Source organism: Salvelinus sp. IW2-2015, linkage group LG18, assembly GCF_002910315.2.
Source record: "Salvelinus sp. IW2-2015 linkage group LG18, ASM291031v2, whole genome shotgun sequence".
Lineage (NCBI taxonomy): Eukaryota > Metazoa > Chordata > Actinopteri > Salmoniformes > Salmonidae > Salvelinus > Salvelinus sp. IW2-2015.
This window is the reverse complement of record NC_036858.1, coordinates 9,429,298-9,454,094: the sequence shown is the minus strand read 5'-3', so window position 1 is coordinate 9,454,094 and position 24,797 is coordinate 9,429,298. Positions and strand designations below refer to the sequence as shown.

At 42.7% G+C, this 24,797-nt stretch overlaps 3 protein-coding genes and 1 non-coding gene across 12 annotated transcripts; 1 reads left to right on the top strand and 3 right to left on the bottom strand.

The window, feature by feature from the left end:
• Nucleotides 1–1,660: 1,660 nt before the first annotated feature.
• LOC111978803 (transmembrane protein 106B) lies at nucleotides 1,661–7,436 on the bottom strand. Of its 7 annotated transcripts, none has more exons than XM_024009054.2 (8): nucleotides 7,279–7,436; nucleotides 6,291–6,522; nucleotides 5,973–6,033; nucleotides 5,659–5,812; nucleotides 5,408–5,548; nucleotides 5,032–5,075; nucleotides 4,533–4,586; nucleotides 1,661–2,516 (listed from the first exon to the last, which is right to left on the bottom strand). In XM_024009054.2, exons 2-8 carry the CDS (start codon nucleotides 6,472–6,474, stop codon nucleotides 2,390–2,392), a joined length of 765 nt encoding a protein of 254 aa, XP_023864822.1. In that variant the 5' UTR covers nucleotides 6,475–6,522; nucleotides 7,279–7,436; the 3' UTR covers nucleotides 1,661–2,389. The 7 variants fall into 7 exon arrangements, 6 of the variants coding, with proteins under 6 accessions (XP_023864822.1, XP_023864823.1, XP_023864821.1 ...); XM_024009055.2 differs by having other exon boundaries at nucleotides 6,291–6,497; nucleotides 7,279–7,435; XM_024009053.2 differs by having other exon boundaries at nucleotides 6,291–6,494; nucleotides 7,279–7,435.
• A 2,805-nt stretch (nucleotides 7,437–10,241) lies between these two features.
• Nucleotides 10,242–18,423, bottom strand: LOC111977357 (next to BRCA1 gene 1 protein). The gene is made up of 21 exons (XM_024006741.2): nucleotides 18,005–18,423; nucleotides 17,704–17,766; nucleotides 17,482–17,500; nucleotides 17,271–17,293; nucleotides 16,963–17,151; nucleotides 16,570–16,647; nucleotides 16,197–16,444; nucleotides 15,922–16,041; nucleotides 15,507–15,776; nucleotides 15,043–15,202; nucleotides 14,503–14,751; nucleotides 14,114–14,248; nucleotides 13,889–13,964; nucleotides 13,640–13,750; nucleotides 13,202–13,369; nucleotides 12,830–12,997; nucleotides 12,128–12,674; nucleotides 11,774–11,859; nucleotides 11,366–11,447; nucleotides 10,866–10,965; nucleotides 10,242–10,611 (listed from the first exon to the last, which is right to left on the bottom strand). The coding sequence occupies exons 1-21, from the start codon at nucleotides 18,104–18,106 to the stop codon at nucleotides 10,432–10,434; spliced, it is 3,174 nt and encodes a 1,057-aa protein (XP_023862509.1). The 5' UTR covers nucleotides 18,107–18,423; the 3' UTR covers nucleotides 10,242–10,431.
• Nucleotides 18,352–23,261, top strand: LOC111977358 (proteasome activator complex subunit 3). 3 transcript variants are annotated; one of them, XM_024006742.2, is made up of 11 exons: nucleotides 18,352–18,649; nucleotides 19,102–19,134; nucleotides 19,260–19,322; nucleotides 19,415–19,519; nucleotides 19,611–19,659; nucleotides 19,937–20,055; nucleotides 20,192–20,260; nucleotides 22,506–22,573; nucleotides 22,654–22,708; nucleotides 22,891–22,977; nucleotides 23,085–23,261. In XM_024006742.2, exons 1-11 carry the CDS (start codon nucleotides 18,608–18,610, stop codon nucleotides 23,163–23,165), a joined length of 771 nt encoding a protein of 256 aa, XP_023862510.1. In that variant the 5' UTR covers nucleotides 18,352–18,607; the 3' UTR covers nucleotides 23,166–23,261. The 3 variants fall into 3 exon arrangements, with proteins under 3 accessions (XP_023862510.1, XP_023862513.1, XP_023862512.1); XM_024006745.2 differs by having other exon boundaries at nucleotides 18,375–18,649; nucleotides 19,445–19,519; XM_024006744.2 differs by having other exon boundaries at nucleotides 18,461–18,649; nucleotides 19,614–19,659.
• trnav-uac (transfer RNA valine (anticodon UAC)) lies at nucleotides 19,839–19,913 on the bottom strand. Its single transcript has one exon. It is a non-coding gene; the product is annotated as a tRNA-Val (tRNA).
• Nucleotides 23,262–24,797: the final 1,536 nt, after the last annotated feature.

Below are 24,797 nucleotides of genomic sequence, written 5' to 3'. Positions count from 1 at the left end.
CGCTGTGTGGTCCAATACTCTACACGTCCTCCTTCTTCACAGCGTGATGTACTAACATGACAGCCATGCAGTGGGAAGCACGGCGCAGGCAGAACGCCGCGTGACTATCACTCATAAGACAGGGAGGGCCATTGTTCTTTTAATTATCGATGACATTAAAGTAGGAGACATTATAGGACAGTAGGACATTGTTGATACCGTAGCTATTTCAGTCAAGGTTACAATGTTACTCCAGTGGTAGACTAAATCACAGAGCCTTAGCAATGTGTATAAAGAGAGGATTTCTCTCTTGGATTTATAGGATGTGAAGTGACCTGCTCTGATGGTAGAGAGCCAGCCTGAGGCGCCAAACATGCCAGTCCTACCCATTGTGCTGGATGTGCCGCTGAGTTAAACTATTCTCATCCCTTGCTAGAGGTTATAAATGTCTATGCAATTAACTGAATCTAACTTCTTTATAGCCCTCTCTCTATGCTTTTCTCTTTATAGCAGGTTAAACTGTGCACTGCAAGTGTTGTGGGGTTTTGCTAGGCTTAGCGTGCTAAAATAACTATAAACTAGAAGGATTTTACATTAATTAAAGTTTGAGCTACTGACACATGTAGGCCTGACAATTTGTCTTTGTTCTCAGGAGTAACAAGTTCTCATAGCCTAACCATGAGGCCACAGCCTGAAATGTGTGTGTGTATGCAACATTGTACAAGGGCATAAGATATGAACAAGCAGTGTAAAATGTGTGTGTGTTAAGAAGGGCGCTGTACTGTGGGACCGAAACTGTGCTAATCTTAGAGAGGCACAGGAGGGGTGTAGAGGGAGGGGGGTGAATCAGGAGACTGCTGACTATGGTGTACAATAGACAATAATAGATAAACTATACACACGAAGATCATCTGTGAGGTTCTGAATTATGCACTATAACCCAATACTATAACACATGTGATTGAATATTGTTGCAACTGTTGGCCTGGGTGTCTGTGTGTGTGTGTGCTGGAAGTAACAGTTAGCCCCAGATAAGTGTGCTGGGAAGCTGTGGTTAGCCTTGAGCGAGAACAGTGGGCTTTGTATACAGGTGCAAATAGCTCAGACAATATTGCAGAGCTGTCTGACCTCAGTCTTTGGGGTGAGGGAGCGTAATCTACACAGCAACAGCGTCGGGACATCACATGCGCTAAGGGGCCAGGACTGGCTTAAAGCGCCAACACCAACGATAAGCTGGGTGAGTCTAAACCACGCCCAGTCTCTACTCTGACAGGCCGGCTCAGAAGTGGGAACTATCTCTGTCATGAGTATATTATCATATCTTTGTCAGGAACAAGTGTCTTCTCTGTTTTCATCCTGCGTGATGTTACAGTGAACCCGTATATACGGAAATTGCATTTGCCATTTATTACTTAGTTAATAAAAAGTACTTAGCATACAATTAGTGACTCATTGTCATACTTGTCCTTATACCAGATTGAATTGACGCAACCCTAACAGTGTGCACACTAACAAAGAAAGCTACAGTGCCCAGATTGACAACAGATAGTGAGTTCAGTTCTTGCATCACACACTGTTGAGTTATGGGGACAACCTTAGCCAAACATGTTCATTCTACTACCATAGGACCTCTAGTTATCAGGGGCTCAGCTTTCATGGTTTCAATCTAAGAAATTGAGAGTAGAATATGGCCTATTTATTTTTACTAATCATGTTGTGACGATTGACAGGGAAATTCAATAATATTATAGAAACTTGATTTAACCTCCAAAGTTGGACACACACACACACACACACACACACACACACACACACACACACACACACCTCATGTCAGTGTCTTCAAAGAAAGACTTTTAAAAGCTGGTAAGGTTCTAGGTATTTCAGCCATGTGCCTCAAAAGTTCCAAGTGTGCAAATAGTCAGAGTTCAACACCCTGTCCAGGAAAGTTGTCACTCCACTGCACCATTCCTCTCACAGTCAAATCATGGCAACACTTAGGAAATGTTATTTACCTTGTTATATACTGTAAGGTTGATGGAGGTTAATGGAATTACAAGCCAATCGCATACTGAATATCAATGCAGTAAACTTTAAAATACACATAACATGACTTGTGGAATTTAATTTGTATTCACACATCTCATATATGTTCTAAATCCCTACAGTTATGTTAAAACAACCAACATGTACTTTCACAGTTCACAAATCATTCACAAAACTACTTTAGAAGAATATTGCACAGCAAATAATGTGGGCACAGTTCACAAATCATTCACAAAACTACTTTAGAAGAATATTGCACAGCAAACAATGTGGGCAGAGCATAGGACAATACTAGAATGAATTATATTGTCTACTACAATACGTATACATATTTTCACTTTGGGAATCCCTCGTTGCCAGGCTTTCATTGTTCCAAAATCATTTGCCCGATAGAGTGGGGAATGGTGGTGTTGGCTCCACAGTCAATGTACTCAAAGGTGTCTTTGGACAGCTGCTCCGAGTGAGCCAGGTAGGACACATTCATTGTCATTCTGTGAAAGACGAAGAGGGAATATTAAGGCGGACATTTTGAAATCTTCAACTGCAAGTGCACAGTCTCCTGTTTCAAAATGTGAAAAATGGTCAAAGTTCAAACATTTGTTATTCCCGACTACCTTTTTCMGTAATAATAAATGCAACGACTGTACATTGGGTTGGTTTATGAGCTCTAAGGAATGACTATAGTGACACTGTTACTAGGTTAACAGCCCGATTAATCCCAAACGGACATGAAACAAATGAGTGACATATTTTGAACACGTGGCTTGAAAAGGGGAATTCATCCACGTTTTGAAAAGGCTAAAAACATTCCTATATTGGCTCCAGTAGCATTAGTGTTGGGTCTTGAAAAGCAAAATTCAGATTTTGTCTAGGTGAAAAGAAGTAAGGTCAATACATGTTTACTTCGCCAAAGGTCTTCAAGGCCACTGACAAGAATAGTCAGCAAAACTACTTTGTAAATCATTCTTAGAAGTACAGGATATGTATGTTTGAGTGTCTCGGCAGTTRCAGTCGAGATATGCTACATGACCAAAAGTATGTGGACACCTGCTCATCGAACATCTCATTCCAAAATCATGGGCATTAAAATGGAGTCGGTACCCCCTTTCTTGCTATAACAGCCTCCACTCTTCTGGGAAGGCTTTCCACTAGATGTTTCTGCAGGGACATCCATTCAGCCACAAGAGCATTATTGAGGTAGGGAACTGATGTTGGGCGATTAGGCCTGGATCGCAGTCTGCGTTCCAATTCATCCCACAGGTGTTTGATGGAGTTGAGGTCAGGGCTCTGTGCAGGCCAGTCGATCTCGACAAACCTTTTCTGTATGGACCTCGCTTTGTGCACGGGGGCATTGTAATGCTGAAACAGGAAAGGGCCTTCCCCAAACTGTTCCCACAAAGTTGGAAGCACAAAATTGTCTAGAATGTCATTGTATGCTGTAGCGCTAAGATTTCCCTTCACTGGAACTAAGGGGCCTAGCCCGAACCATGAAAAACAGCCCCAGACCATTATTCTTCCTCCACCAAACTTTACAGTTGGCACTATGCTTTCAGGCAGGTTGCTTTCTCCTGGCATCCGTCGGACTGCCAGAGGGTGAAGCGTGATTCATCACTCCAGAGAACGTTTCCACTGCTCCAGAGTCCAATGGCGGCGAGCTTACACCACTCCAGCCGACACTTGGCATTGCGCATAGTGATCTTAGGCATGTGTGCGGCTGCTCGGCCATGGAAACTCATTTCATGAAGTTCCCAATGAACAGTTATTGTGCTGACGTTGCTTCCAGAGGCAGTTTGGAACTTGTAGTGATTGTTGCAACCGAGGAAAGACAATTTTTACCCGGTACGAGGAAAGACAATTTTTACCCGGTACGTGTTTCAGCACTCGGCAGTCCCGTTCTGTGAGCTTGTGTGGCATACCACTTCGAGGCTGAGCCGTTGTTGCTCCTAGATGTTTCCACTTCACAATAACAGCACTTAGCAGGGCAGAAATTTGACTAACTGGAATGCTGGCATCCTATGACGGTGCCACGTTGAAAGTCACTGAGCACTTCAGTAAGGCCATTCTACTGTCAATGTTTGTCCATGGAGATCGCAAGGCTGTGTGCTCGATTTTATACATCTGTCAGTAACGGGTGTGGCTGAAATAGCTGAATCCACTAATTTGAAGGGGTGTCCACATTCTTTTGTATATATTGTAATGAAACAGGCAGGGAGCAGGTCTCYAACCCTCAACCTTCTAGCCCGAAGTCCAGCGCGCTATCGACTGTGCCCCAAAAGCATGCTCAAGTGGCAGAGTCGATATCCGCGCTTATAAACCCAGGGTCGTTACACTATAGTGTATGTTGAAATAGGAAGTCAATGGGGCATACTATAGACAAGCACTGAAGCTAGGCATGCTACAGCCTAGTAGTCAGATGCTGAAGTGTCTTGAAGTGTATGTAGTGAGACGGATGTGTTTATGGTTGGTCCTTTAATTAACATATCTTAAAATAAAAGTGTGATACCCACTGCAAAAGTAAGAACAAGGTGTGAATCCTTATGGAGGTTGACTTGCAGTAATTACTGAAACAGAAGAGTTACGAAGACATTTATTAGCCTATACATATAACATAAGGAAAATCATATTTTGAAAACAAAACCAAGAACGTACTGTAAGTTTAATTCATATACAGTGCATTCGGAAAGTATTCAGACCCCTTGACTTTTTCCACATTTTTTTGCAAACATTTCTAAAAACGTTTTTTTTTTTAGCTTTGTCATTATGGGGTAGTGTGTGTAGATTGATGAGGGGAAAAAACAATTGAATCAATTTTAGAATAAGGCTGTAACGTAACAAAATGTGAAAAAAGTCAAGGCGTCTGAATAGTTTCCGAATGCACTGTAAGGCCTAGCCAAGAGTAGTTGATGTACCATAATGTACACAGATAATACTATATTTCCTTCCTAATTTAGAAGTAGTGATGGTAATGATATTGAACATATAAGTGATAATAAACATCATGCTTACTTTAGGCCTGGGTCCTCAATTATTATGGGTATGACAACAGTATACTGTACGAACATAAAAAAGGAGACCGGAAAACTCAATTAGATCGGGAATTAAGGTCAAATTGTTTTATATAGGACCTTAAAGGAAAGTGCTTTGCACGACAGTACTACAATTGTGTCATTTTACATTTTAGTCATTTAGTAGATGCTCTTATCCAGAGCGACTTACAGGAGCAAATATGGTTAAGTGCCTTACTCTAGGGCACATCGGCAGAGTTTTCACCTAGACGGCTCGGGATTCAAACCAGCGACCTTTCAATTACTGGCCCAACGCTTTTAACCGCTAGGCTACTTGATCCATTATGATTTATATTAAACAACAATATCAAACTCACCAATTTCTCTGAACGTGATTTGACCGAGGTCATATTAGATATCTTGATTCTGCCCATCACTGTTTCATCGATCAGCACTTGCATATCAAAGTCCAAGACTTTCATCTCCGCAAAATTGTCATTGGTGAAGTCGAAAACATTCTAGAAGAGGAAACGCATAGTTTGAACACACTGACCTCATGCAATAGACCAATCAATGAGCGACCACATGTTGTCTTTGATGTCTACGGGAGTGTGGCATGTATACTTACAGTGACTTGCATTTCAACTTTGTCTGGGGTGAAGAAGACCATCACTGATTGGACGGTGACAGGGGATAGTGAGATACTCCGTGGGAAGAGGAAGAAGAGGATCAGAAAGCAGATCAGGAGACACAGCACCACCGAGATACACACGTAGAGTTTCCTGGAAAATTTGAGTTAACAACTATGAGGCAAAATATTATATTTTGATTAAATTCACAAAGAATCTTACTGTATACAGTGTCACATATGGGTAAAACACATCACACAGTCACTCAAACACACACAATCAGACGCACAAAAACAGACACACACACACTTACGTGCGGCTGGGCCTCAGTCTTTTGTCTGAACATGAGATGACTGCCACTAGCTGATCATGTTCTATACAGAGAACAGTAAGGAGGGTTACTATTTCACAGTTAGAGATATGGCTCTATTGGTATGTCAGCCTTCCTGCACACAACACACAACATCACTTCTCTTAAATCAAGTGTGGGTTATCAATAGTTTAAGGAAGACACTTCCCGAATCCCATCAGCAAGTCTTAGAATACCAACATGGAAATAGTCACATTGTTGAAATGTAAGTTAATCACAGGAACAACTAAGCAGTCAGTCTGGCAGAAGTGGGCCACCTACTTCTTGGAATACGCCCTATTCCCCGACAAGTCGGGCAGTTATCTCCTAGATTGCCTATGCTGTCCCCGACGGCTCCATATAGTTGGGAGTGGGACCGAAATTTTCTCTTCTCTGGTTCTTGTTCCTGAGGCACGATGGCCTCTGTGCCCTCCTTGGGGGCACTGGGGTATCCAACAGTGACCATGGTCTGAAACACCGTCCTATCTGCTGGGAGAAAAGGAAACACAACCCCCTGTCTGCTGTTAAAAGGTGGCATCAGCCATGCATTCTCTCACATGAACAAGTATGACTGATATTGTCTAAAAATGTATTGCTCTTTCTATAAAGCACCTTGGTGTTGGACCTCTTTGTGAAACCTGAAAGAATATTGATTTGCTCTTTATAGTGCAACACTATAAACCTTCAACCTGCCTCTATAAAATAATTTCCCTGCATTTGATACACACGAGGAGAGAAAGACATAGGAGGAGGCCAAAGTCCTCAACATTGCTGTAAAGACAAGACCGTAGCATCACTGTATCTTGTCTATGATTGCCTGCTGCTGGATTAGATAAAGCGATACCATATTTTTATACGTTCTGTTAGATGAATTAGCTTTTTTTTGCCACAATATCGCTAAGGGTGTAGGCCTTCGTAATTTCATGTAACACTTTCTCCTTTATATAGATTTGGAGTACAAACCAGGAATGCCACTTTATAACAGCATTTACGCATTGTATCTGTCATCCTTACTATACATTCCTTACATAAATGTTGTTTCAAATTACAAATCTTCATAATTTTGAAAATATATAATATAACTGTAATTAAAATAGGCTACCTGAATTAGACAATGACATACACATTAGATGGCCTATCAATTATTTAAGCATTGAAAARATGACATTATTAAATTATGATATACAGTATTCAATTTGAATTTAAGGAAAATGACAAAACATTAGTTCAGCTGACAGTGTAGAAAGTTGATATGCTTCTGCGCACTTACCTTATAACCTGATGTCCGTCAGGTTTTCAGTGCGGCTAATTGTTATATGGTAAATACTCACAGCCAAACATGTTTATACCAGTCAACGATTAACGAATATTGGATTTTCTCCAACATAGTTTGTCTGGCGAAGTGACGAATTCACTTCCTACTTGAAGCATTTGAAAGGCGGACGTCATGCCTGAATGATGTATGCTGCCACTTGGTGGTAAATTACTGGCATTACCCACAACAACGCTTATTAGCTGCACCTAGATTTGGATTCTGATTAAGACTTGGCAAAGCAAAGCAATACATGACAGTCGGTAGGCCTATGTCAAATTTCTAAAGATACTGAGTGAACATAACCATTTTTTCCCGTGCAACCAACGGGCAGAATTTAAAAGGATAGTCCACCCAAATTACATATTGGTTTCCTTACCCTGTAAGCAGTCTATGGACAAGGAATGACAGCAATCCATGTTTTGGTTTTGTTTACCAGGCCACTGTTTCAAATGCTAACTTTTAAGCATTTGTGGCACAAATCCAAGTCAATTGTACCTAAATTCAGCAAAAAAATAAATGGCCCTTTTTCAGGATCCTGTCTTTCAAAGATAATTCGTAAAAATCCATATAACTTCACAGATATTCATTGTAAAGGGTTTAAACACTGTTTCCCATGCTTGTTCAATGACCCATAAACAATTAATGAACATGCACCTGTGGAACAGTCGTGAAGACACTAACAGCTTACAGACAGTGGGCAATTAAGGTCACAGTTATGAAAACTTAGGACACTAAAGAGGCCTTTCTACTGACTCTGAAAAACACCAAAAGATGCCCAGGGTCCCTGCCCATCTGCATGAATGTGCCTTAGGCATGCTGCAAGGAGGCATGAGGACTGCAGATGTGGCCAGGGCAATAAATTGCAATGTCCTTACTGTGAGACGCCTAAGACAGAGCTACAGGGAGACAGGACAGACAGCTGATCGTCCTCGCAGTGGCAGACCACGTGTAACAACAGCTGCACAGGATCGGTACATCCGAACATCACACCTGCGGGACAGGTACAGGATGGCAACAACAACTGCCCGAGTTACACCAGGAACGCACAATCCCTCCATCAGTGCTTAGACTGTCCGCAATAGGCTGAGAGAGGCTGGACTGAGGCTTGTAGGCCTGTTGTAAGGCAGGTCCTCACCAGACATCACCGGCAACAACGTCACCTATTGGCACAAACCCACCGTCGCTGGACCAGACAGGACTGGCAAAAAGTGCTCTTCACTGACGAGTCGCGGTTTTGTCTCAGCAGGGGTGATGGTCGGATTTGCGTTTATCGTCAAAGGAATGAGCGTTACACCAAGGCCTGTACTCTGGAACGGGATCGATTTGGAGGTGGAGGGTCCGTCATGGTCTGGGGCAGTGTGTCACAGCATCATCGGACTGAGCTTGTTGTCATTACAGGCAATCTCAATGCTGTGTGTTACAGGGAAGACATCCTCCTCCCTCATGTGGTACCCTTCATGCAGGCTCATCCTGACATGACCCTCCAGCATGACAATGCCACCAGCCATACTACTCGTTCTGTGCATGATTTCCTGCAAGACAGGAATGTCAGTGTTCTGCCATGGCCAGCGAAGAGCCCGGATCTCAATCCCATTGGGATCTGTTGGATCGGAAGGGTGAGGGCTAGGGCCATTCCCCCCAGAAATGTCTGGGAACATGCAGGTGCCTTTGTGGGAGAGTGGGGTAACATCTCACAGCAAGAACTGGCAAATCTGGTGCAGTCCATGAGGAGATGCACTGCAGTACTTAATGCAGCTGGTGGCCACGTTTCTTTTTTTGCTGAGTTTATATTAGCATTTTCGTTCTTCTTGTCCAAATCATCCTAAAGTATCTTAAAGGTATTGTGAAGTTAATGAAGATTACCTCCAGAACAAGACTCATTACAAAAAATGCTGACCTGCCATTCAAACAGCCATGTTGAAAATACATTTCAGTCACTTAAAGGAGAATTGTGCAAGTTGTTTATTGGCTAACTGACAATTGCATGGTACTTACTTACATGCTGAATGAAAGGAAAGCCCTTAACCAAGCACAGGTAAAATATTCCGCAATTCTTCCAAAGCATGCTCCTTTAAAGTGTGAGTATTTGAACAAATATCACAATCATAATGTGTCCAGTTACAAATCTAATTTTTCTTTAAATGAGAAAATACAGAGCGAAAACTATCAAACATAACGGGATTATACAATGATTAAAACCTACGCACTCACATGAGAATTCATTTAAAATCACCGTAGTAACACAGGAACCAGTCACTACTGATATGCATAAAAATACAACAAAAACTATGAGAAACTCAGTTCCATGAACAAACTTAGGAATGTCTCTTATAGATGTTACGGTTGGATATACGTAGTGTCGTATGATGTAAATATATGAACAAGGATGATTCTTACAGGGTGAAAGTTTGAACATGAGGATGTGTGTGACGCAGAGCCAACATTTATAGCTGTGACTCCTATAGTACAGCTACATGACTAATATATACTTAAACCTGACATGCAGGCGTCTCTTAAAAAGAAACAGCTTATTTCCTTAATATGCAGTGCCTGTTCATAACACAATCCACAGGTCAAATGTTGCTTGTTGCGTAACATCTAAAATAACAGTACTTTTGATACATACATACAAGATTGCAGAAATCAAAAGGAATCTGACATCTGCTTTCTTTAGCATTCCTATGTAATTGAATTCCCCTGTGAATCAACCCTGTAAGTCCTTCAAAACAACAAGAGTAGTCCCAATACCGTCCGCGACGGATAAAAGTGGACTTTTAATTCTGGTTACATTCAATACCAATACCCTCCATTCTCTTTGGACAGAGTATCTACCCTAGCCCTGTCAATATGTCGCATTCAGCAGCTAGTCGGAACTAGGAATCTGACATTTACGACATGTTAACTGGTAGTAGTTATACACGTGCCGCGTTCAACGAATCAGGAAGTTGGAAATCTTAGAGTTTCCTAGTTCCGAGTAGCATATGAACGCGGCAATATGTAGGGCCCATTACCTAACATGTCAGTGACAGCAGTGCCATTATGTGAACCCCTCTCTCTCATTGGGTGTCAGAGGTCAGGGGTTGCGTAGAGGCCCGGCTTATTGGCCCATCAGTAGCGTGTGGCGGCGCCCCATTCGTAGTCGGCCTTGGCGACCAGCTCATTGACAGTGTGCAGCAGGTTGTGTTTGTGCTTCCTCAGCAGCTGCTGATTGAGCCGCTGGTCCCCGAAGCCCATCTCCAGCAGCACAGCCATCATGGAGGCGTCCTGGCTGGCCGGGTCCACACCACGCTGCAGGGGTGAAGGGGATAGGGGAGCCAGGTCAAAGGTTAGTTCTGGTTTGTCATTTTAAAAGTGCACAGGAAGTCAAGAAGATATGCCAACATGTAAAGACACTTTAAAATGGATAAATAACTCACAATTGTATGTAATAATCACTTCATGATATTATAACCATTTATCATACAGCATATTCAAAGCTGAGTCAAGTTTATCTCATGGCAGTGTGCGACAAGGTGTTTGACTGGGCTGTATGTGGGACTTACCTTTGTGGAGCAGCTCTGTCCAGTGAAGAGAGCCTTGTAGGCAGACGCTGCCACTGACAAAGCCCCCTTGACAAGTCCCTCTGTCATACCGCCTTGGCCCCTATAGAAGAGGAAGGATGTGGTCAGCCACTATACTTAACTGGAACAATCTGTTCCAGGGCCAGAGGTTAGCTTTCACAAAATGCCACAAAACATGTATCAACAAGAGTTGTTAGATCACCGATGAGATCACTCAAAAGGTCTTTAAATATCTTCTATTTAAAGCGGTTGTAGTGTTGTAGCGTGGTATCATACTGTAGGGCCTATTACCAATGAAAGACCAGTAGATTTTAAAACTTTGCATTCAAATAGTGGATTTGTTGGTCGAAAACCAAGCATCCCATCTAGCACAAATGAGGAACATTTATTATTATTATTATTATATATTTTTTACGGCAATAGATGTGTAGATCATTTCTAAAACGAAACTAGGCTTAATATTGTGTGGGAAGGCGTTTCACCTTCGGTGGGGGTAGCTGCGGGGTCTGGAGTTGTACGTCTCCAAGACACTGTCTGAGCCTGCCAGTCTGGTTTGACTAGATACTGAAAWATAGATTGGGGGGGGGAGGACACACACATACTGGATGAGAGAGCTATACATTAACACAGTCAGATGTTTTGCTGAAGTAAGAAGCCTTGAAATAACATCTAGTTCCCCGTTCTTCAAAGAGAGACGCATGTTTCCTTTCTGGCCAGTGGCCACAGACGGTAAAGCGGTCCATAAGACTAGCTAAAAAGCTGCCAAGACTCATGCATGTCAAATGAGTCCTTTGTGTGATCAGAGCTTCCAAAACATTGTGTGTCTGCTTCATGCAAGGAAAAGGCTGTATTTTGCAGACACTTCCCGGCCCGTCATATCTAACACCCACCATTTAAATGGACCGCTGGTTCGCATGGTTCTACTGGTCCAGAAGCTTGTTGACTCGTTGGCTCTGCAACATGGACCGCTTCAGACCTGGGAAACAGAACAAAAACATCCTAATATACTAATCGAAGAGAAGGGAGAGTGGATAACAGTATAGTATAATTCCAATAGACCTACTAGAGTAGATACTGAACAATTTGCACACTTCACTTCAAAATAAAACACATTGCAAACGTGTGTGATACAACTGTAACATATCATCTGTCATAATATCATTTTCCCCTGTTCACCTATATGTGTGTTGAGCCCTGTAATATCTAAGCTAATAGACTACTGTTGCATCAGAGAGCCCTCTCACCTGTGTGTGTACAGGGCCTGTGGGGACAGGAGAGGGACGGGCGGGGGCACCACCTCGGGGGTGAGYGGCACGGCGTCCAGTGTCTGGGAGGCACACAGCATCTGGTTGACACTGCTGTGGATTGGAGCCTCCGTGACTAAGGCTGCAGCCCCGGCCGCTTCTTGCCTCTCCCCCTCTGGGGTGGCCCTGTCCAGTTCCTCACGCTCCGAGTCGGAATCCTCCTCCTGCTCCGCGGCTGCAGTAGTGACAGGCTCCGAGAGGGCGGAGCTGTACATCGACTCGCCCAGCGGCCGACTGGTGTCGAAGCAGTCGGGCAGAACGATGACGTAGTCCTCGCAGGAGGACGAGGACAAGGTGGAAATCTGGCTGCTCACCTCGTCCCAGTCTGCTGTCTCGTCTTCTTCCATCTCATCGTAGTTCTCATTCTTTTCATCTTCTTCATCCTCCTCGTTCACATTATTTCTGGCTTTTTTGTCTTCCTTGTCCTCCTCCTTCAGTTCATGCAGCTCCATGTACACATTTTCAACCTCTGGGGCCAGAAGCACCTCTGAGGACAATGCAATGAGGAAGAAAATATGCATTAACCAAAATAAATTTTGATTATGTCTTGCCAATGTGTAATTGGTGCATTTTGACTTGAGTTACCACTAGTTACTGAGTGTAAACAAAAGCAGACTGACTGTATTGAGAGTTGTTTCTTACCTGGGACGGTCTCCTCCTCTGACAGTGTGATCTGGGGAAGGCCTGGAGGTGAACCTTGACCTCTCATAACCCCCATCATCAGCACATCTGGTCCTGCCACTCTTACTGCAGTGTCAAGTACTTTCCTCTCATAGTCAAAGACAGGTCCCAGGGCTACAGCTGGGAGTGCTTCAAACATTTAAAAAAACAACTGGTGTTACTTTAGTTTTTAACTTCCCCCATTTACACAGTCAGATAACAAGACCAAGAGCACAGCTAGTGAGTGGACAGAACAGCCATACTTTATCGTTCAACTGAGTCTCATATCATGGTCACTCAGTCATGCTTTCCCATTTTGCTGGGAAATTCAATCAAACAAGATGGCCGCCTCACCTTTGGGCTTGCAGTAGCTGGGTTGATGTCTGCGCGGGGGCTTGTGGTCGGGAGCCTCCTCCAGGGCGAGGGAGCGGATCACCGTCTCACACACAAACTGGGACCCGCTGATGTCCCCCTCGTCCCCATCCTCGTGGCCAAGGGGGTCCGAGTTCTCCCTCTTCACACCTGATCACGACACACACAATACAAAGATTAGGGCTGTGTATGATATGGAGTCAACACTGATCAAAGATTTTTTTCTCAACTTCTTTTACTCAAGCTGACACTTGCCTTAGAGCCTGTCATAAAGCCTCAGGTCTAGCATATTTATATTCTTAAATCCATAGTTGTTAATAATAAACAACAAAACTCACAATTTGATAGACTTGTCACTTATTTACTGGATAAAAGAGTAAAGTGAAAGACCACAACATTGGCCTCTGCCCTCTGTCTTACCCAGCAGGTTATTGACCCTGTTCGTCTCAGTGATGTCTTGGAACAGAGCGGGGTCTGGGTTCTCCAGAAGAGGGCCGTCGTGGGGCAGAGGGGACATACAAGGGGTCAGATCTACCAATGGAACAAAAACAAACTCATCTCAGTCATCAACACACAAGCATTATGTCTTGAAATTCTCAGAATATCTGAAAAAAGCCCCACAAAAATATATCTTGCCATGCGTTGTGGTGATATTATATCGTTTCTTACCAACTGGAGTGTTGTTTGGTACTTTCTCCAACTCTTGTACAATGTTCATATCCAGCAATTCAAAGGACAACAGATCCTAAAAAAACACAAATAATACAAATATTGTTGAGTCATTGAAAAAAGCAGGAAGTTGCCCTGTGGTGTATGGTGATATCATACTACTGAGTCTACCTTTGTGGCAAAGCCAACATGCCTTGACTTGCCCGGACCTTAGTCTTTCCCCACCTGTGCAGTGAGCAGGTCTACAGAGGGTAAGTAGTAGTCTCTGTGGCAGTAGTCTACAGACATGGCCAGACCATTGTCCCTGGAGCTGGACCTCCCCTCCACCTTCTCCACAACCACAGGCCTGGGCTCGTCCTTCTGAAGCACCGTGGGAGGAGAACGTCAATCACAAGATATAATGACACTAATAGTGGTGGAAATATGCTGGATTTTGATGTTTTATTCCTGTAACTTTTACCTGATCCTTAGTAAAGCCATCCCTGTATCAGGGTCTGCAATCGCAAAATATTCTTGCTTTGTACCTGATGTCAAATTTGCTTAGTAGATCTGGCCCTGTACTAGTGTGTAGCTTGGCTAAACAAATGTGAATGGGACAGAGCTGGTTGACTTGCCAGGCATTTGCTCTGAGGACAGTTGGTGTTTCGGCTGGTGCTGGGGGCCACCACGATGCTGCACCACACGCGGGGGCCAAACTGCTCTCCGCAGTGCGCCAGGCGCCAGTGGGAGGTGTAGGGGCCCTCCATCACCGGGGCAACGAAGGCCACACTGACCACGCCCACCTGGCCCGGCTGCAGCAGGGGCACGGCCACCTCGCGCTTTTCCTCCGACGCCAGGGCCAGGTTACCCCACATGCACTTCAGCTAGGGACACAGACACACACACAGGCATGCAAAGAAGACACACATACATTGACACAAGCACAAGGATCCAGACAAAAACACTTCAACAGAAAACTTAACACTGTATTCACACAGAGAATTTACACTGAATTCACAAAGGGCTATAGCACTGGTTGGGTTAATCAGACAGTAAGTACTAATTACACGTAATAGTTACAATTATGTGTAGTTAGTTCTAGTATTCAAGTTAGGGATTGAGATCGTTCTAGTATGCAGGTTAGGGACTGAGATGGGTCCTCTTGTGGGGGGTACCTTGGTCTCCGAGGTCCAGTTGATGGTGCCCGAGTTCCTCATCTTCCAGTACTTGATGAACTTGGTGCCGGGCTCTAGGCAGGTCCCATCAGGCAGATTTTCATCCAGAAACAAGGCAGCCATAGTGGGCACCAAGGTGGTGTGGGAGACCTCGGGACCCCTAGTGTTTCAAGTGTACAGAGCATTGTTGAAAACAGCCCCGGCTTCAGACCCATCCCTCTTTTTTTTCTATGAATCATAAAAGCAGCAGGATCCTTTTTGCAGCTCAAAGCTATTTATTGTTTAGAAATCTATGAAGCAGCAGCAGCAGTTTCACACGTGGGGTAGTTCCATCATCCACCAGCGATAAATTCTATTACAACTATTACAAAGATGGCCTATTTCTTGAGAAAATATTTGATTTTTTCTCCATGCTGGGCCTAGAGACACCCAGCACTCTGACGCCCTCCCAGGGTGGCGCTTACTCTGGACTGGAGGCCTGGGAGTCTGGGGCAGGACCTGGGGCTGGTTCTGGGGCCTGGGTAGCAGCAGGATCAGGGGCCAGGGCTGGAGCCTGGGTGGCAGCCATATTGGATCTGGCGAAGGTAGTGGCAGGGCTGCTCCATTGCAGGCCCTTCTTTTCCAGCCTCAGCTTCTTCTTGATCTCCTTCACCTCGGCCTTGAGCTGCCTACTCTCAGCTTTGAGGCGCTGACGCTCAGCCTTGCGCACCGTCCTGTCTCCTCGTCTTGGGAACCTGAGTACAAACGAAATACAGAAGTTTTTTTATTTTTTATTTTTTTAAATACACTGGGAAGTGTGAAAGCTGAACATCTCCTGACAATACAAGTAACACAGACAACATCACAGTAAGGGCATGCTTCTACATCCAGCAGACTAACCTTAATTCTCCTGACATGCCATGCTCAGGGATGGAGAGGGGCGTTTTAGTTCTCACCAGGTTGTGGCTGGGGTCGTGGCCATGTCGACACAGCTCACATAAGATGCAGGATGGACACACACTGGAGAAAAACAGGACACCAAAAAGAAGGTAAGGACACTAATTGAAAGTGACATTTCATGAGAAATCAGCAAAATAAACCTTTTATTTTATTTCAACTCATGAGCTCATTAATAACGTAATAATATTGATCTATTATTGTTGTGATGGGTCTACCTGCACTGATACGCTCCATCAGAGGCTGGTCTCTTGCATTTGCTGCAGTCAGGAGTATAGCCCAATGAAGTGTAGGAAGGGGGCCCGGTGGAGGAGCTGCTGATCTTTGGCCCCTTGACATTGACTCCACCTACAGCTCCAAGGGCCTCGAGGGGCCCGTCGGGGTCAGGAGCCTTGTGGGTGCAGCACTGGCCAGAGAAGTCGTTACACATTTTCTCCACTACCTCCTTTACCACCTCATCCTTGAACTGACAGGAGAGAGGGATCCCGTTAAAACGAGTTCAATTTTTTTTTTAAATGTAAGTCGATTTTTGGGTTTATTATTCTGAAATATAAAGAAACAATGAACAATCTAATTTCAATATGGACTTACTTTTTCCATGTAAGATCTGAACCAAGCTGGGGGAGGCTTATCCTCTGGCTTGGTCAATTTGTTGTCCTTCACAACCACCTATAAAATCAATTGATTGACATTAAACTCATATTATGATTTGTCAAAGTCATACTATGAAACCAAAGAGTGTGTATTTTATTATTACATTTTCACAACCTTTCCTGAAGAAAGTGAAAGTATTACTATGAAACCAAAGAGTGTGTATTTTATTATTACATTTTCACAACCTTTCCTGAAGATAGTGATACTTTCACTTTCTTCAGGAAAGGTTGTGAAAATGTAATAATAAAATACCAACCTGACAATGATATAACTTCTCTTACATTCAGACAACATTTCATCAACATTGAAAGCTGTGTGTGGTGCTCTTACAACATCTCGCTCAGGGGTGACCTGTGTGCCTTTGTCCACAGTCTTGACCCTGGAGGGGTACGGAGGGGCCGGCCGGAGGTCACCCTTCAGCTCCTTCACATCTTGGGCCTTGACCGGCCCAGCGGCAGCCGGACCCTGCTTTGCCTTGTAAACGTTCATGTGCAACTGGTTCCCCTGCTTCTCTGCACTCTGGAGGAAATAGCACGTTCAGCAATTCCATATAGCATTTTACAGACTGGAAGAACTAGTTCACAGAATGATTTTTTAGCCTTTGAAATACATTTTTAAAAACATGTAAGTTTGAATACCTTCACCGCCTCCTCATATTCCTCTGACAAATATAGACAAACAAAAGAGATCAGAGAATACGTTTGTGTTGGTGTGACCTCTCAATTATGAACGGGAAAGCTTTAACTAATAACCATCACATTAAAGATGGAGAAAAGTAATGGCATATCATTGTGATTTAGCTGAGAATAATTTCCCCCCTATATTAAGATTATCACTTAATTTACATACCTTGACTGTTAATGGAAACCTGAAACAAAGAGAGTGATTAGTGTTACAGAATGCCTTCTGAAAAAACATATTTTGAATCTGCTAACGTATCCCATGTCCCATACTGTTGTTGCTGTAACGTTACATCAGAAATGTTGGAACAATGTGAATGATCGAGCAGAGTGAGGACTTTGCCCTACATTCGAAATAATACACAATAGAATAAAATACTTTTTAACTCACCTCCTCATTGTCCTCATCAAAATATTTCACTTGGAAATTGCTTATGCCAAACGATGCTTTTATCTGTAGATTCAATTCAAAGAACATAGCATGATGATTCAGGATCAGCATAACAGGATCACATCACATATAATAATAATACTCTAATTTGTTGCTAGAAAGATCATTTGCAGACAAATGTCTAAATGGTCCAACGTTTGTGGTAACTAGGCCATGGCTAGGCCTGCTAGGCTCGAAGAATGCAGCTAACTTCTCTTTAGCTAAACTGCGCCAGCGCTAGATAGCTAAACTAGCTACTTGCCCAGGCTTCAACCGACTCCCATTCCGATTTATCCAAATCTGGAGCCACAAATTTCTTTACATTCCCCCTGAAATTCACTTTAATCGTAACAGGTAGCCCCATGGCTGCTTTTTGTGATTAAAAAAGGAGAATCATTGAAGATTATAGTGGACAAAACGAGTTCTCGCATTCGCCAATCCTCTTGTTTACATCGTCAGCTGAAAAATACGATTGCGCGTTCAGTGCATAAATATGCAGCGTTCAAAACAACTGGGAACTCGGAAATATCTTCAGTACGTTCAAGATAACTGGGAACTCGGGAAAAAAACCGAGCTCCGACTGGGAACAGGTGTTTGAACGGTCATCCAACTCGGAATTCCAAGTCGAAAACTCGGGTATCTTTCTAGAAGTCGATCGCTGACGTCACGATCTGACTTAGTTTTTTTCCTTCTTCCCATTTGTCTTGAAAGCACCATTAATGTGCATGCGTGTTCGAATGTGATGTTGTCTCATGTTGAAAACTTCATTTTTAAGACAACAATTGTGGCTGACAGGAGTGGGAAAGCTGCACGTTTAGTCCCAAATTGAGGACAATCGTATTTCCTCCATTTGTGGTTAAGGAAGATGAATTCACTCCTCAAGGTGGACAATGAACTTAATATTAAGGTAACACGTAATTTACGTCCACAATTCATGCGACATCTTGGGAGAAGTTGCTTGTAATGTTAGCTAGCTAGCAATTATTAGTCAGTGATGCAAAGTGCTGAAGGTAACTTGCTTTCTTCCCGTGCCTGGCATAACAGACAAGGGAAACTGTCTAACAGGTGCACTTCCTTACATAAAAGGGTTATTGCGTGTGCCGCATGTTTCATAAGGGGCGAGTATTGGTAGCTAGCTAGTTCATAACTAACSGTGTCAAGGTAACCCGGTAGCTCAATTCAACACAATTTTTAGACGTAGACAGATACCATATTGAATTGACGTTGACTGATGATTAGCAATGTCTTGCAGACAGTATCCTAATCGAATCCCAATCACATGTTGTATTCAAACATGCCTTCTGGTTATTGAATATTTAATTATTTTCCTGTAATACGACAGTTGTTGTTTTTGTACAGGTTGATGCTTTCAGACAACGAATTACTCGGGAGGTGAGTTTCCTTTCAGTTGTTTACTGTATTCAGTGGGGGACCAAAGTATCTAGATATTGTAGCTAGCTACCTGTAGGTAAGTTGGCTCTGAATGTCATTTTCCAACTAAACTCCTTGTTTCACAGGCGGAGAACCTAGTTGCAAGTTTTTTCCCAAATAAGTTATTGGAACTTGACCATTTTCTCAAGGTAAGCTTATTTATGTAATCATAATGTAAATGATTAGTCAAATGTCCTACAATTTCCCTTTTAGAGTGTGTGTTGTGGGCCATCGTTTGCAGGATCCCATTTTAAACATCTGTGAACTTAAGGAGATACACTCAGAAATCAACTTGGCAGTGCCAGACCCCATTCTACTCTCAAACCTCCACGATGGACTTGAAGTGGTGAGACTTGGATTGGAATTAAACACCCTGTGATGACCAAATGCAATCTGTACTTGTAACAGATGTAAGCAACTTGATATCCTCTTCGCAGCAGAATGCCAAAAAGAGGAAAATGGAAGATGGTACTGGGGAGGACAAGGGTGAGTAACACTACATGCATATTTTGAGTGTTTTCTTTATTTTCTGGGATTTACTTCTGGTCAAGCCTACAGTGGTAAGAGGTATGTTCTCTTGTTCATCTTACACTTACATTGTAGTCATTTAGCAGATGCTCTTATCCGGAGAGAATTACAGTAGTGAGTGCATACTTTCTTGTACTGGTCCCCCGTGGGAATTGAACCAACAACCCTGGCATTGTAAGTGCCATGCTCTACCAACTGAGCCACACGGGAACAATCTTCTCTTCCTGTCCTACAGTGGCTGGCACCAAGGTCTTTATCATGCCTAGTGGGATGATGAAGAGCAACGCCAAGCTGGTGGACTTGATCGAGAAGGTCAAGCCAGAGATCAGGACACTCATAGAGAAATGTAACACGGTACATCGTGCTTTCCCACACAGTCTCTTCCATAATCTTTCCCACAGGCTTTGCCTTAATCTATACCATACATTTAGGTGAGTACATATTACCCATTATCTGCAGTCCCTAATAATTTGTCTGTCTTGTTCTTCAGGTCAAAATGTGGGTTCAGTTGCTTATCCCAAGAATAGAAGATGGCAACAACTTCGGGGTTTCAATTCAGGTGCCACTTTTACTTTATATGTATTAAAGAAGATGAGTAGGCGGCCAGTACGTTGCAATAAACAACAGTGAACTATTAACAGAGTACATTTACAAAATAATATATGCAGGAGTAGTCAGCATAGTACATCAGAACTAGAGGTCGACCGATTATGATTTTTCAACGTCGATACCGATTATTGGAGGACCAAAAAAAGCCAATACCGATTAATCGGCTGATTAAAAAAAATATATATATAAAAAAAWWAATATTTTTATTTATTTGTAATAATGACAATTACAACAATACTGAATGAGCACTTTTATTTTAACTTAATATAATCATCAATAAAATCAATTTAGCKTCAAATAWATAATCAAACATGTTCAATTTGGTTTAAATAATGCAAAAACTAAGTGTTGGAGAAGAAAGTAAAAATGCAATATGTGCCATGTAAAAAAGCTAATGTTTAAGTTCCTTGCTCAGAACATGAGAACATATGAAAGCTGGTGGTTCCTTTTAACACGAGTCTTCKATATTCCCAGGTGAGAAGTTTTAGGTTGTAGTTATTATAGGACTATTTCTCACTATACCATTTGTATTTCATATACCTTTGACTATTGGATGTTCTTATAGGCACTTTAGTATTGCCAGTGTAACAATATAGCTTCCGTCCCTCTCCTCGCCCCTACCTGGGCTCGAACCAGGAACACATCGACAACAGCTACCCTCGAAGCATCGTTACCCATCGCTCCACAAAAMCCGCGGCCCTTGCAGAGCAAGGGGAACAACTACTTCAAGGTCTGAGCAAGTGACGTCACCGATTGAAACGCTATTAGCGCGCACCCCGCTAACTAGCTCGGGAGTTGATAGGCTTGAAGTCATAAACAGCTCAATGCTTGAAGCACAGCGAAGAGCTGCTGGCAAACGCACGAAAGTGCTGTTTGAATGAATGCTTACGAGCCTGCTGCTGTCTACCACCGCTCAGTCAGACTGCTCTATCAAATCATTTACTTAATTATAATATAATAACACTCACAAATARGAGCCTTAGGTCATTAATATGGTCAAATCCGGAAACGATCATTTCGAAAACAAAACGTTTATTTTTTCAGTGAAATACGGAACCGTTCCGTATTTTATCCAACGGGTGGCATCCATAAGTCTAAATATTCCTGTTGCATTGCACAACCTTCAATGTTATGTTATAATTACGTAAAATTCTGGCAAATTAGTTCGCAACGAGCCAGGCGGCCCAAACTGTTGCATATACCCTGACTCTGTGTTCATTGCACGCAGAGAAGTGACACAATTTCCCCAGTTTAATATTGCCTGCTAACCTGGATTTCTTAACTAAATATGCAGGTTTAATAAAATATACTTCTGTGTATTGATTTTAAGAAAGGCATTGATGTTTATGGTTAGGTACATTCGTGCAACCATTGTGCTTTTTTCACGAATGCGCTTTTGTTAAATCATCCCCCGTTTGGCGAAGTTGGCTGTTAGGAATAAATAGTCTTCACACAGTTCGCAATGAGCCAGGCGGCCCAAACTGCTGCATATACCCTGACTCTGTTGCACAGAACGCAAGAGTGACACAATTTCCCTAGTTAAAAGAAATTCATGTTAGCAGGAAATATTAACTAGAAATGCAGGTTTAAAAATATATACTTGTGTATTGATTTTAAGAAAGGCGTTGATGTTTATGGTTAGGRACACTYGTGCAACGATAATGCTTTTTTTCGCGAATGCGCTTGTTAAATCATTAAATCACCCGTTTGGCGAAGTAGGCTATGATTCAATGATAAATTAACAGCCACCGCATCGATTATATGCAACCCAGGACAAGCTAGATAAACTAATAATATCATCAACCATGTGTAGTTAACTAGTGATTATGTTAAGATTGATTGTTTTTTATAAGATACTTTTAATGCTAGCTAGCACCTTACCTTGGCTCCTTGCTGCACTCGRATAACAGGTAGTCAGCCTGCCACGCAGTCTCCTCGTGGAGTGCAATGTAATCGGCCATGATCGGTGTCCAAAAATACCGATTGTTATGAAAACTTGAAATCGGCCCTAATTAATCGTCCATTCCGATTAATCGGTCGACCTCTAATCAGGACGCACACCTGCAATGGATTTAGACTACTAGAGTCTATATGTATTAAAAGGTGCACCATTTTTATTGCTGTCTGTACCTAAGGTCTCATCTAAGTGTATGCTACATTGAACCATGGCTCCACCACTGARTTGTTGTCTGCAGGAGGAGACAGTAGCTGAACTCCGAACAGTGGAGGGGGAAGCAGCATCATACCTCGACCAGATAWCTGGGTACTAACCTCAACCCGGTCTTTACAATTAGTCTTACTGTGGTAGGCTACATAACCATCTTGTATCCTATCTGCCCATAGATACTACATCACAAGAGCAAAGCTAGTGTCCAAAATAGCAAAATACCCACATGTGGTAAGTGTGATTGCTAACTGCAGGTCTGGTTGGCAAGCTTCTTCCAGACAAACCTGTCCCTACACTGTGCATTTACTGAGGGCAAAGCAGCATTATGAAAATCTGGATATTGTCCAACCCTAGTATGCATTATTTACATGCACCTACATTACTATTTACCTTAAGTCTCTTTCTCTAAACAGGAGGACTACCGGCGCACAGTGACGGAGATTGATGAGAAGAAATACATCAGCCTCAAGGTCATAGTTTCAGAGCTGAGAAATCAATACGTGAGTGAAATATCCTGTTATGCACAGGAATAGTTTTCCTCACCATCCATTTCTACCCACAAGATAACACATTGTGTTTTTTTAATCCTGAATCTGCTCTGCTACAGGTAACGTTACACGACATGATCTTGAAGAACATTGACAAGATCAAGAAGCCTAGGAGCAGTAATGCTGAAGCATTGTACTGAGACTGACCCAGCCACCCTTCCCGTTCCCTTCCTCTGCCAGCTGTCAAAGTAGAGGAAAGAGTAGAGCTAGACCATCATTACCAGATCAGTACAGTCCAGGAAACCATGGTCCCCGTATCTTTTCGTTTGATTTGTAAAATATGGTCATTGTTTTAAAATCCTTCGAAGAGTATGTTATGAGGTCTATCGACGAACCGTGAGCAATGGCTCCGGGAAAAGAACGCTATGTATTTTTTATTAAATTAAAACAATTTTGTCCATGCATCTCGCTGTCTTTTCTGAAACTTTTGAAATGGTCTAAGACCACTTTTACTGTTTTGTCTACTGCTTTATTGCATGTTCTATGGCGCGATGGGAGACAGTCCTATGTAGGTCACTGCAGAAGTGCTTTTTAGTGGCTGGGTTTTCAATTACCCTGGTGATGGTGGTAACGGCTGACTGACTTTATGCTGAATATTATGGACTCGAATCAGAACAGTTATTTCAGAATGTCCGTAAAATTGTTTAGATTGTTCAATGATAATGAGACATGACCTTTTAATGCTGCCAACTCCGAAAAGTGTTTCTTCAACTCATTTTACTGAATAAAATGTTTTTTTTAAGACATTTTGGAAGGGTTTTACTTCTAAACACGAATGTTTCATCATGCTTGATATTCTTCAGAGGTAAGATATGCCAAGTAATACAGACATCGTTACACTCATATCTGCTCACAAACCATTGATGTAAACTTTTGGTCTGATTGTGCCGACAGATATGGCAGCTCTGCTTCTAGCTCCTAAGTATACATTTTTTTGTGTTATTTCTTACATTATTAGACCATCATTTTTTTGTGTTATTACATACAGCCGGAAATAACTTTTGTATATCAGAGTGGCGGTAACTCACCAGCATTACGACCAGGAATACGACTTTCCTGAATTGGATCCTTTGTTCGTACCCCCCAGGGCAATTTAACTTCCAGAGTCTGCTCCAAAACACCCCCGGTGGAGAAGAGGTATTCGGTGTGGATTTCTAGTCTGACTCAGGAGGCATGCACACCATCCACCACTTCTGAGTATATTACTCACTGATGTACAGTCTCTGGACAACAAAGTAGATGAGCTCAGGGCGAGGCAAATTTGAACACGACTCCATTTTGCTCCTCCCTTCCTATAGGCAGAAACTCAAACAGGAAGTACCCATGCTACGGTCTATTCAACGCTGCTCTGACCAATTGAAATCCATGCTTCAAGATTGTTTTGATCACGTGGACTGGGATATGTTCCGGGTAGCCTCTGAGAATAACATCGACGAATACATGGATACGGTGACTTGAGTTCATCAGGAAGTGTATAGGAGATGTCGTACCCACTGTGACTATTAAAACCTACCCAAACCAGAAACCGTGGATAGATGGCAGCATTTGCAAAACTGAAAGCGCGAACCACTGTATTTAACCATTGCAAGATGACTGGGAATATGGCTGAATACAAACAGTGTAGTTATTCCCTCCGTAAGGCAATCAAACAGGCAAAACGTCAGTACAGAGACAAAGTGGAGTCGCAATTCAACGGCTCAGACACGAGACATGTGGCAGGGTCTACAGACAATCACGGACTACAAAGGGAAAACCAGCCGTGTTGCGGACAT

What these genes read in the sequence shown, in the direction of transcription:
- LOC111978803 (XM_024009051.1), bottom strand. An exon ending in AAGTTGAAATGCAAGTCACT is followed by an intron (nt 5,549 to 5,658) that starts GTAAGTATACAT and finishes TTCCTCTTCTAG; the next exon opens with AATGTTTTCGACTTCACCAA. An exon ending in AATCACGTTCAGAGAAATTG is followed by an intron (nt 5,076 to 5,407) that starts GTGAGTTTGATA and finishes ATGTTCGTACAG; the next exon opens with TATACTGTTGTCATACCCAT.